General features: G+C 33.4%; 2 protein-coding genes and 1 pseudogene across 2 annotated transcripts in view; 1 reads left to right on the top strand and 2 right to left on the bottom strand.

Moving 5' to 3' along the window:
• hmgxb3 (HMG box domain containing 3) overlaps positions 1-2,259 on the bottom strand; it is a 25,299-nt gene extending 23,040 nt beyond the window's left edge. Inside the window, exons 1-3 of the mRNA XM_016561528.1 lie at positions 1,976-2,259; positions 1,245-1,371; positions 986-1,160 (exon numbers count right to left, since the gene is read on the bottom strand). Of these exons, the coding sequence (XP_016417014.1) occupies positions 986-1,160; positions 1,245-1,369 (300 nt within the window). The 5' untranslated portion in view covers positions 1,370-1,371; positions 1,976-2,259. The remainder of the gene's footprint in view (positions 1-985; positions 1,161-1,244; positions 1,372-1,975) is intronic.
• A 3,323-nt stretch (positions 2,260-5,582) lies between these two features.
• Positions 5,583-6,813, top strand: LOC107747101 (probable UDP-sugar transporter protein SLC35A4; annotated as a pseudogene).
• Positions 6,814-7,399: 586 nt separating this feature from the next.
• LOC107747125 (trichohyalin-like) lies at positions 7,400-11,718 on the bottom strand. The gene is made up of 5 exons (XM_016561550.1): positions 11,707-11,718; positions 11,348-11,587; positions 9,679-9,786; positions 9,178-9,345; positions 7,400-7,774 (listed from the first exon to the last, which is right to left on the bottom strand). The coding sequence occupies exons 1-5, from the start codon at positions 11,716-11,718 to the stop codon at positions 7,625-7,627; spliced, it is 678 nt and encodes a 225-aa protein (XP_016417036.1). The 3' UTR covers positions 7,400-7,624.
• Between the last annotated feature and the right edge of the window lie 275 nt (positions 11,719-11,993).

Raw genomic sequence — 11,993 nt, 5'->3', positions numbered from 1 at the left:
TAAAAATTATATCATATATATACTATTAGTTTTTGTTAATATTTTCATAATTTTATAATTTGTTAATATTTTAATTTCCTGTTTTCACTTTAATTTTAAAATGTTTAATTATGTTGTTATCATTTTTATTATTTTTTAAAATATGTCTATATAGTTTAATTATTTATTAGCTTTATTTAATTTAGTTTTAGATATTTTAGTACTTCAAGTCACACTAAACGAAAATGAGAAATGTTGCCTTGGCAACTAGCTGAAATAAAATAAGCTCAAGTTTCTTTCTTTCTTTCTTAATTTAATATTTTATTTCAGTTAATGTTAATTTATTTTTATTTTATTTTAAATAACAATTTTTTTATGGTTTTAGTTTTGGTTAACTATAATAACCCTGATAATAATAATAATAATAATTATTATTATTATTATTATATAAAATATTTTTACAAATTTAAATATTATAATTGTAATATTTCACTGTAAAATAAAAACTGAGTATTTAAGAAAAATAATAAAAGAATGTTATTTTACAGTACAGCACTGTAAAATTACAATACTAATATTTAGGGTTGTCTTAATTTCATCATTTTCAAATGTTAAACCATCAATCTTTTATTTTGTGACCATAAAGCTTATTTTTTTGTGGATAGCAGCCAGTTTATAAGCACTTCTCATCACAAGTTTGGGAAGATGGTAGAAAAAGAAAACAGTGCCGTGCTTCACTCTGAAATCTTATTTATTTCATTAAACACAGCCTTTGCACACTATTCGCACTAATAATCGCACTAAGACATATTACAATTAATCGTGCAGCCCTACCATATAGTATTCATAACTTTCAAAATGTAAACAGTTTTGATGAATAAAAACAAAAGTTGTCTTCTACTTCATAAGAATTTTTCATGTCAATTGCAGGAAAATGCAACTACCCAAGTACAGGTAACTGCATTAATCATTTATAGTACATATCATACTCAGTTAACAGGCTTACTGGGTCAATGCCGTCTTTCTCCATGCGCGCTCTCTCTAGGTAATAACCTCGATCCGCCACGTTCAGCCTCTTCCAGCTGTCGCTGATGCATTTGTTGATCTCAGACTGCGGCAGGTCCGGATGCTCCTGCTGGATGCTCTGATGCACGTCAAAGTAATACAGCAGATATGCTGACCTGTGACAGCAGACGGGCCGTTAGTGCCTGAAAACAAATACAAGTGTACTGCCTGTGTGTTCATGTTTCTCAGGGAAGATCTACCTGGGCTTCTTGGGTTTTTCTGAGTTTTCCACGCTGCCTTTGCTCTTGCGTTTCTTCTTGGGCGAAGGAAGTTCCAGAAGCGTGTAGCAGCTCTCCACCTCCATCTCCCCATAGATGGCCTCCATCTCTGAAGACACAGAGAAAGAGAATCAAAGAACTAGGATAGAGGCCTTTAAAATCAAGTCATTTATGTACTACCAATAAAATTAGGGAGGTATCATTTGGATTAACTGTTCACTGGATTTATCCTTTAAAACGGGTGATTACAAGGTTTTGGAAAGTCTATTATAAATATTTTTTCCTATTTAATTTTGTCAAGAAATATCGATGTGGAGCTGCTCTTGACAGGTTTCGTTACATTCCTTACATGATACTAATGTACTTCAGGGAATACTATGGTATTACTATTGTACATACACAAAACATGGTACTATTTTATAAACAAGGTAATAGTTGTTAGTATTAGTTAACAGTGTGCTACTGGAGTGCAGCTGGAGCAGATGCAGGTAAACAACAGCAACATTACCGCCTTCACACACACAAATATACACACATATATGATTTTAACTGCAGTTTATTTACATAAACGCATAGTTTAAGTGGTTAAAGCGGGTGTCGGAGTGTTTGCGGGCACGTCCGAGTGTGTTTTGTTCGCTCCCGATGTCGCTTATTGTTGAGCGCTGATACTGACTGTCCGCGGCCAATGAGCGCGTCTCTTATTGAAGCCTTACCGGAGCGAGCGCGGGATCGGTCCAAATCCAGGCGAATCTCTCCTCACACCGGCGCTAAAGCTGCGGGACCGGCGGTCCGGTTCATGTGTGTGTGCGGGGCGAGGGTTCAGTCGCTGTTTTAGCGTGTGTTTCCTGCAGTATAGTGCTGTAAAATGGCGGAGGAGAGATCAGATGAACAACTGGAGGCCCAATGAGAGTTTGGTCTGCAGCGGCTGCAACTGAATACAGTACGACTTTTATTTTGCCCTCGGGTTCAAGCGATATTTTTACACTGTTTTATTTAATTTTACATGTATGTAAAAGCCATGTTGTGACACATATCTATGTTAATAACTTTCCTAGGATACATAAAACTGTTCTTCCCGCAGTTGGCGCTTGGTGGCGTCGAGAGGCGATTCTTCCGTTGAGTCGTGTTCAAAACTTGACATGTTTTCATAATGTTGGCGTTTGTATCCAAGAGAAATTAGCATCATATAAATCTTTTGATTACAGGCATCTTTTCCTGAGACGCAAACAGAAACCATCCCCTTCAATCTCTATTGAATGATAACACACAACTGTAATGAGGAGCGACAGTGATTGGGCAACCGTGAAGAGCGATGAGAAAAGTAACGGGTATCACGTGACATCGCTGTCTACTTTAGCATCGTTTATTTACACATCAGTAATGACACTGAAAAACTTTAATAGGCATTTAATTGAAAAAGCATATAGATTTATAATGTGATTTTTATTATTTCTACTCTCGAGCCTTCATACCTGAGAAATTACAGAGATTTCGAGTCGCTAAGCTTTGTCTATTTTGAGAAGCTCATGTATTTATAATTGCAATTTATACATAACGCTTCTTTTTTGCTTATATTGTTAATTCTAACGAAAACATAATAAGATAAAATATATTCACAGCAGTCAGGCGTGATTTGTGTGTGGTGTTCGAGCGAGTCGTGATGATTCAGATTCAGACCAGGCGAGTCGAGCGCAGATTGAATCGTTTGTCATTTCTGCAGTATGGCGGAGGACAAGGTGAGAGAAAGTGTAGCTGTCTGTAAAGCAAACCCTGTTTTAAAATGAATTACTGTACAGATAAGAACAAGTCGGGTGTGTCGTGTATATTTAAGCGCTGTGCTATCAATGGCAGCTGCTGTTTGTTAATTAGCGCTGTTGTAAAGCTTTAGTGGAGTTATGTAAAGTCACTGCTGTGTTTCTGAACTCTTGGCATTTGACAGCTCTCATAGAAAACAAAACATCAAACATAAGATCTCGTTAACCAGGGCTGAAAGTGCCTTGACATCGAGTAAAACGGATCACTGTCGTCAAGCTGTCATCTGTGTTGTCTAATCATATCTAACAGCATGGTTTGGGTCACCGGTCTGTTTCAGGATCCGGTGACCCGACTGAAGGATCTGGCTCAGCTCAAAGACCAGCTTGAGGAGATCCAGAAGAAGGTGGAGAATGAGGTTCAAGCTGGAATCCCTCAGGTACCACAGAACCAGAACCACGACTGATCCTAAATATTACTAAAGAACACACACAGAAAGTGTGGTGCTGTACTGATGAATAGTTTTATTTTGTAATGAGATGGTCCCCTTGTGAGGGACCCCATTGATAAATATAAAGGTAGCTGTACATTTTTATGTATAAAATCTATTTATACTATGTGAGGATAATATTATATTTATTATTATTATTATGACCAGTTTTATTTTAGTATAAAGATACTATTTTAATTTTTATTAGTTTAAAAAAAAAAAAAAAATTCTGATTTCATTTTTTTGTCTGTTTTTGGTAGTTTTATTAGTATTTAAATTTTAAATTTGATCTATATTGTTTGTATTTTCATTTATATTTTCTGTTTTCGTTTTAATTTTAGTTAAAGTTTTAGTAGTTTTGTGTGTTTTTGATAGTTTAATCTTTTTTTTATTTGTTAATATAAGTTTTATTAATGTTTATTTCAGTTTTATTAATTAATTTTGTTATTTTAGTACATTAGTATAAACTATGTGAAAATGAGAAATGTTGCCTTGCCTAAAATAGGTATATTTAAAAAAAAAAATCTTTATCTTTTATTTCAAGTAACAAGTTTTTTCATGGTTTTAGTTAACTAATCACCCTGATTATGACAACAACATTAAATAAATGTTTCCGAATTAAATAAATAAATAAAACAAATTGTTAAAATATTTTCTTGAAAAAAAATGATGATTTTTTTTTTTACCTGTCTTTAGAAAGCAAAATATTTATGAATATTATTATTGTTTTTGTATGTATTATTGTAATTATATTATTAATTTTATAAAAAATATAATTTAGTGAATAAAAAATACATAATAGCTTAAGTGTATTTTGTAAAAAAATAAATAAATCCCCCCCCAATTTTTTTACGGACCCCCTACCACCCCCTTGACATCCCCGGACCCCAGTCCAAAAACTCCTGTCCAATTAAAAATAAGAAAAAGTAGTATTTTCTAAACAAGTTGCACTTCATATACATTAAGATTGACAGCAGCTGAAACGGGCTGTCCTGTTTGTGTTTCTTAGGGTGGCTCATTTTTAGCGTCTCCTTTCCTGAAAGGATTCCTGGCCGGGTATGTGATTTCCAAACTGCGTTCCTCAGCCATCCTGGGAGTGGCTTTGGGAACCTTGACGGGAATCTACGCCGCTCAGAACTATCAGGTGCCCAACATCGAGACGAGCCTACGAGACTTCCTGAACTCTCTGAAGAAAGGACCGAGTGATTAACAACTCCTTAGCAACCAAATTCAGACTGAAGAGGAGAACATGCGCCATTGCTGCTTGCTTTTGTGTCATTCAGCGTCACATCAGAGCTCCTTCCCTCCTGAACAATACTGTTGGATTAGATAAAACCGTGTTTCGAGGTCTATATATGAGCGTGGATTTGGACTTGAATAATGAAGACTGTTATGATGAAAAGTGGGCGTCATGTAGGGCTGCACAATTAATCAGAATAAAATCAAAATCACAATAGAGCTTAGTACGATTATCAAATTGCAATGGCCATTTAATTAAATAAATATGTGATGCGTGTTTCAGAGTGAAATGTGGCACTGTGCTCAGTCGGTTTAACATTTGAAAATGAAGAAATTAAGACACATAAATATTAGTATTGTAATTTTACAGTTAAAAATGTTACATGATTTTTGTTTTATAATATTATTTTTCTTAAATACTTTTTTAAGTGCAATTACAATTGTAATATTTTTTGTCATTTTTATTTAGTAATAATTTAGTAAAAAAAAAAAATTGTACAGCTGTACTATAAGATACATTTATTATATTATAATATCATTCTTAAGTACAAATTTTTTATTTTACATTGAAATTACAGTGGTAATATTTCTTTTTTGTATATTTATTTAGTAGCAATAATAACAATTTAGTAAAAAAAAGTAATTTTACAGCTGTACTGTAAAATAAAATTCTTATACACATATATATGTAGAGTATTATACTATTATTTTTAATAGTATTAATAATTAATATAATTTTTCTTGAATACTCTTATTTTTTTTCTTCTTTTTTTTTCAGTGAAATTACAATATTCATATTTTTATTTAGAGTAGTAAAACTAGTAATTTTTATTATTGTTGTTATTATTTTATAATCATATGGATATATAATCACAAAATCTTTGGCCAAATTGTGCAGTCCTACAAACTAGCACAGCAAACCTCAAAAAAATAAAAATGAATCATTTCAATCAAAATTTTTATTAAAATTCTTATCAGATTTTTAGCCCCAAATCATGCAGCTCTAGCATCATGTCCGTTTTGTTTCATACTTCACCGTTGAAGACTTACGCTTGTCCCGGTGCTTTGTTTCAGTCTTTTGTAGAACTTCTTCCTGTACTTTCAGAAGCAGCTGTTGCATGATTATGATAGATAATGTTGGTTCATCTGAAGCAGAACCTCCTCGCAGAAGACCCTCCTTCTCCTGGTTCTTATTTACGGTTCCCACGCTCCTCTCATCTCCCTCACGGCCGCGTTCCCTTCAGCTTGTCGTCATGTGTGCTTCTGATCGAGTTCATCAAGCTCGTGGTTTCGTTCGCAGCTCTCTTGGCATCTGGGAATCTAGCCTGCCTCAAAATATCAGTGTTGACGGTGGCGCCGTAACTGCCCGAGTTTGTCACAGCTACTCCAGTTTGGATTGGGAAGCGTCAGACGAATCCGCCGTCAGGCTTCACGTCTCATCCCGGGGTCTGCTGTTGGTGCTTGTCTATTGTTTCATCTCAGGATTGGCCGGCGTTTACACCGAACGGGTGCTGGAAACCCAGCATCTGCCTTTGAGTCTCCAGAACTTGTTCCTGTATGTCTTCGGCGTGGGAATCAATCTGGCGTCTCATCTCTCTGGCGGCGGGCGGCAGTGGTTTTTTTGAGGGTTTCTCCACTCTCGTGTGGCTCATTGTTGTGGGACAGGCTGCTAACGGGCTCCTCGTGTCCGTCGTCATGAAACACGGAACGGGAATCACGCGACTGTTTGTCATCTCTTCTATGCTGGTGAATGGCGTGTTGTCATGGGGGATTCTGGGAATACATCTCACACCTTACTTCCTGTTTCCCGTGCTGCTGATTGGATGGGCCGTATACCTGTATTACAGGTAGATGGGACGCCACCAAAGATGACTTTATTGCTGATTTTATTGTTTATTTTTTCAGCATGTGCCCTCAGATATCTCTGTCTTCTGCCTTTGTCCTCCTTCTAGAAGTGCATCTTTACTGTGAATGAACGAGTCTCATCAAGACTGAATGTCTGCTAATGTATTGTTTTTATTCATATGCAGTATTTTATTTTCAAAATAAATGTTGAAATGAATGGTACAGCACACATTTATTTAAGGCATATTTATGCAAATAAATATAATGGATCATTCAGTGGCCTAGTCAAGTGTTTTTAATAATGAGGTGTTTAATATTTATTGTACAGAAAAATGCTGTGTCTTTCTGATCGTTGTTTTATTTTTTTATACTATAATATTATTTATTAATATTTTGAATTTGTTTTATTTTTATATTTTCTGTTTTGTTTTTTTTGTCATTTTATTTAATTTATTTTGCCAACATTTAGCTTTATTTTTATTTCCATATTTGAAATTTTACTATTTTACTTCAACTTACATTTATTTTATTTCCGTTGCATCTAAAATGTATGTTTTATTTCTGGTTTATTTCAATTAACAAAAAGATAAATGGGTTTTTAATAGTCTTAGTATTAGTTAACAATAACAACACCGTCTCTGATGTGTTTCGTGAATATTGAGGTATTGAGAAAAATCAGAAAAATCTACTTAATTCGAAAAGAAAACAAGTTCTCATTCCAGCTTGACAGATGTTTGTTTTTGTTTTAAAGCATAAACTCACTTTATTTAGTTCAATTTCTCAGAAAGCAAGACATCATACTGTTCGGTTTGTAAATGTGTTGTGATTAAAGATGTTTAGATATTTGTATTGGGGGAAAAAGACAGTGTGGAAGATATTCTTTTTGCACTGCATGCAACATTTAATGCCATGACCATACGAATTTCTATAGAGTTTCTGCTTTGATTTAAGATGTTTTTAGCTCTTCATTTATGGAAGGGCAAATTAAGACTTTTTAAGACCCACAGATGAATTAATAAGCGTTGGATCAGATGTGTCATGGAGTGGGATTGAGAGCTTTCTGGAGCTGCAGGTTTTGTGAGGACAGATGAACAGCATCCTGAATGGCGTCTAACAGCAGATCCCTGTACCTTCTCTCAGACTTGCACCTCTGTTCCTCCAGAACCTCACGAAACACTCTGAACACCTACACACATCCAGCACAAAAACACCCATTCAGACCACTAGATGACAGAATAATGATATATTAAAGGAAATACAGTTACATAATGTGTGTGTGTGTGTGTGTGTATACACGATATTCTTCAAATTAATATGATGGCTTGTATGAGGAACAATTTGATTTCTTATTAATATGTTGATTGTTGATGGTTGTATGAGAAACAGACTGAAAGTGATGTCAGTTTTCAATTAGGAATCAATCTGAATGAATCCAATCTGATTTCAGATTCTGAAAGTTTATGTGAGCGCTAAATTTATTTGCATTCCTTTTCATGTTTTCAGTTGCATGAGCATAAATGTGTCTCATGTCACGTGTCACCTTCAGAACTGGGAAAAAGTCGCCGCTATAATAGTTAGTTTAGTTTCTTTATATAGCACATTTAATAATGGCAGAGTCAACCAAAGTGCTAAATAACACTTTAGCCACAAAATTATGCAACAATAAAGTCACCTCTTTTGAATTACAAAGTGTGTGCAATATTTAATAAATATTTGCTTATATATATTTAATATTTGCTTTTATATATATATATATAAGCAAATATTTATTAAATATTGCACACACGTTTGTAATTTTCAAAAAAAAATATTTCATACATTATCTAAAAGCCTTGTTGAAAATTAAGAATTAAAAGCTGGGATTTTGTTGATTTAGATTTTTAATAAATATAATTTGTTATATAATTGTGTTAATATACCTGTGATAATTTTGTGCTCTTTGATAAATATGGGGTGCTGTGTGTACATTAATGAGGAAAAAAATTAACTTAAATGATTTTAGCAAATGGCTGCAATATAACAAAGAGTGAAAAATTTAAGGGGGTCTGAATACTTTCCGTACCCACTGTATATATATATAAGCAAATATTTATTAAATATTGCACACACGTTTGTAATTTTCAAAAAAAAATATTTCATACATTATCTAAAAGCCTTGTTGAAAATTAAGAATTAAAAGCTGGGATTTTGTTGATTTAGATTTTTAATAAATATAATTTGTTATATAATTGTGTTAATATACCTGTGATAATTTTGTGCTCTTTGATATGCCTGTTTTTGTGTTTAGAATAATTTGATTGAGTCTATTTTTTTTTCTGTTCATATATTTAGTTATATTGGAATAAAAGTCCTTTAGTTTCTTAAAATGTTCTTCACACTAAGGATAAGAATGGTTCTGTTAAGAACTGCTCACTGAAAGCTTCTTTGAGGAACCAAAGATGGTTTTCTATGGCATCTCCCCTTACGAAACTTTTATTTTTTATAGCTGATTGTAATTTGACTACCATCTTGTAATATTAAATTAAAAAATCAACATAAATAAAAACACATTGTAATAAAAAAGAAAACAGCATAAATGTAGATGTTCACCTGCAGACTCTCTTCTCTGAGGTTACTGATCTGCTGCTGGTGTTGTCGCTTCTGGTTCTCCAGGTCTGCATACACCTGCTGGTTCTCCCTGCGCAGCGCCTCCATCTGAAGAACCAGGATGTGTCTCTCTCTGCGCAGGTATGACATCTCGCCCTCCACACCAGCCATCTGCAGACGGGACAGAGTCAGTCACATGATCAGAACGGCCCGTTTGAGCTCTGCTTGTGTACTGCTTGTCTGCCTCAACCAGAACTCACTTGAAAGCCACAATGATAACTGTTATAGGTCTAAAACACTGACAACTATTTATATACAACATTTTATAAACGCATTGACCAATCAGAAGCCAGGACTGGACATATCTGTTTTATTAAAAACACAATAAGCTTAAAGCACACACAAAGGTGAATAGGGAGAACATTTTGATATAAATACATGACTTTGTATTTTTTTTTAGATGTATTGATTTTTGTTCTTTTTCATGATGTCCGCCGCTCTCACCTGCTCCTCCTGTAATTCTCTCTCCATCTTCATCAGTTCATTCTCGATCAGTCTCTCGTGAGTCTCTCTCAGTCTTGTTCTGCGCTCCAGGAGTTTCTCATGATCCGCCTGAGAGACATACACACACACACACACACACACACACACGTTTACTTAGCTATCTAAATGGGGACATTACATAGACTTCGATTGTTTTTATATACAGATAGTTATACACTTTTTAACCTAAACCCACCCCCACCCCTCACAGAAAACTTTCTGCATTTTTACAATTTCAAAAAAACTTTGTTTACTTTATTTTTTATACCAGTTTTACAAATGAGGACGTCCCCAAATGGAGGTTTTTGGCAATTTTGTCAGGTTTTGCTCACTTTTGGGTACAAATTTATCCCCAAAATATGGTTAAGTAGGTACACACACACACTAGTGCTTAAGAAATCATGAAGTAGAGTATTTTTTTTTTCATAAATGGGAGATTATTTTAATGTATGCATTTTGTATTGTTTATAAACAATCATAATTTCACATAGATTCATAAAGACGAGTCATCTGTAGTTTATGTTTCACTGGTTGATCAGATTATGTACATACTGTATGTGCTTACTTGCATTTTTCTAATTTAATTCAACTTCTTCATTACAAATTATATGAGCAACCAGTGTTGGTATTGTTAACTAAAACTATCGTTTCTTTAAATAAAGCTGAAATCAAATCTATCAAATAGAAGACAAATAGAAATGTTGCCTTGGAAACTAACTGAAATAAATAAGTTTAATTAAAGTGCAAAAACTACAAATAAAAATAAAGCTGAATAGAAATATGAAAAAAAGACTATCTAATAACAATGAGAAAATCATATAATAAAATTACTGAAATTACTAAAACTATTTAAAATTTTTGGTAGTACATACTGTATGTGCTTACTTGCATTTTTCTAATTTAATTCAACTTCTTCATTACAAATTATATGAGCAACCAGTGTTGGTATTGTTAACTAAAACTATCGTTTCTTTAAATAAAGCTGAAATCAAATCTATCAAATAGAAGACAAATAGAAATGTTGCCTTGGAAACTAACTGAAAGAAATAAGTTTAATTAAAGTGCAAAAACTACAAATAAAAATAAAGCTGAATAGAAATATGAAAAAAAAGACTATCTAATAACAATGAGAAAATCATATAATAAAATTACTGAAATTACTAAAACTATTTAAAATAATTTTTTGGTAATTTAAATAGAAATAGTGAAATAGTAATGTTGCTAAATAAAAGCTAAATATATATTTAGCAACATTTCTATTTGTCATTGTTCATGTAATATTTGTATTTTGTTTCATTTCAGCTTTATTTAAATTACCAAAAATAATTTTAAATAGTTTTAGTAATATATATATATAAGATGACCTAATAAAAATAAAAAAATAAAAAAATACAATTATTAAATAAAATGTCTAAAACTCAAACAAACATTAAAATAATAACTGAAATATAAAAATAAAAGCTCACTTAAAATAATAAATATTGTACTAGGGTAGAGGAGGCAGAAGTCAGATGATTAACTGTTATCAGGTGTCAGCAGTGGATTGAGTTTCTCCGCAGTGTCTCCTGATTGGTCACTCACTGTGCTGGTGGTGTGTGATTGGTCGGATTCTCTGTGCGTCTCCTGTAACCTGATCTCCTCTTTCAGCTGTGTGATACCATTCACTCTCTCCTGATTCCTTTGGATGCTGGCCCTGCCCTCTGACATCATCATCATCATCATCATCACCATCATCATCTGAAAGACTGATGTGAGTCTCCTCATGCCTACCAGTAAGATGCATGTCCATTTCCTGTCTGAGGAGGTCCTGCAGGTTCCTCTTCCTGTCTGCTGTCTCACACTCTTCCTCAGCTCTTCCTGCGTCAACCACCTACAACACACAAACACACACGCTAGAAATCATCCCAATCAGCGTTAAACTCATATTTCACACAAAACACGAGCAGAAATGCATCAAATAGATGAGATTATGAGTGTGTTGTTACTCACAGACGAGTCCATGTTCGTGTGTCAAGCGGCTCTGAACTGAAGATCAATGTGTGTGTGCGTGTGTTTCACTCTCTTCAAATATTCATTAGTGTTCACTTTCACCTGTGTGTTTAAATGTGTTGCATTCAGGGTTAATATAGTTGACTAAAACTATAATATATATAACATATATATATATATATATACATATATAATTTTTTTTTTATTATATTATTATTTTTATATTTTATATATTGATTTTCATTTGAGTAAAAAAAAAGCGTTTTAATTTTAATTTCATTGTGAAT

The sequence above is a fragment of the Sinocyclocheilus rhinocerous genome, unplaced genomic scaffold (genome assembly GCF_001515625.1).
Source record: "Sinocyclocheilus rhinocerous isolate Xijiao unplaced genomic scaffold, SAMN03320098_v1.1 scaffold168, whole genome shotgun sequence".
NCBI lineage: Eukaryota > Metazoa > Chordata > Actinopteri > Cypriniformes > Cyprinidae > Sinocyclocheilus > Sinocyclocheilus rhinocerous.
The sequence above is the reverse complement of the archived record's forward strand: the minus strand, read 5'-3'. Positions and strand labels throughout refer to the sequence as shown.

Excerpts from the sequence above, each read along its gene's own strand:
- LOC107747125 (XM_016561550.1), bottom strand. Across the intron at positions 9,346-9,678 it reads GAGAATTACAGGAGGAGCAG|ATGGCTGGTGTGGAGGGCGA; the intron begins GTGAGAGCGGCG and ends TCCCGTCTGCAG. Across the intron at positions 7,775-9,177 it reads TCAGAGAAGAGAGTCTGCAG|GTGTTCAGAGTGTTTCGTGA; the intron begins GTGAACATCTAC and ends GGATGTGTGTAG.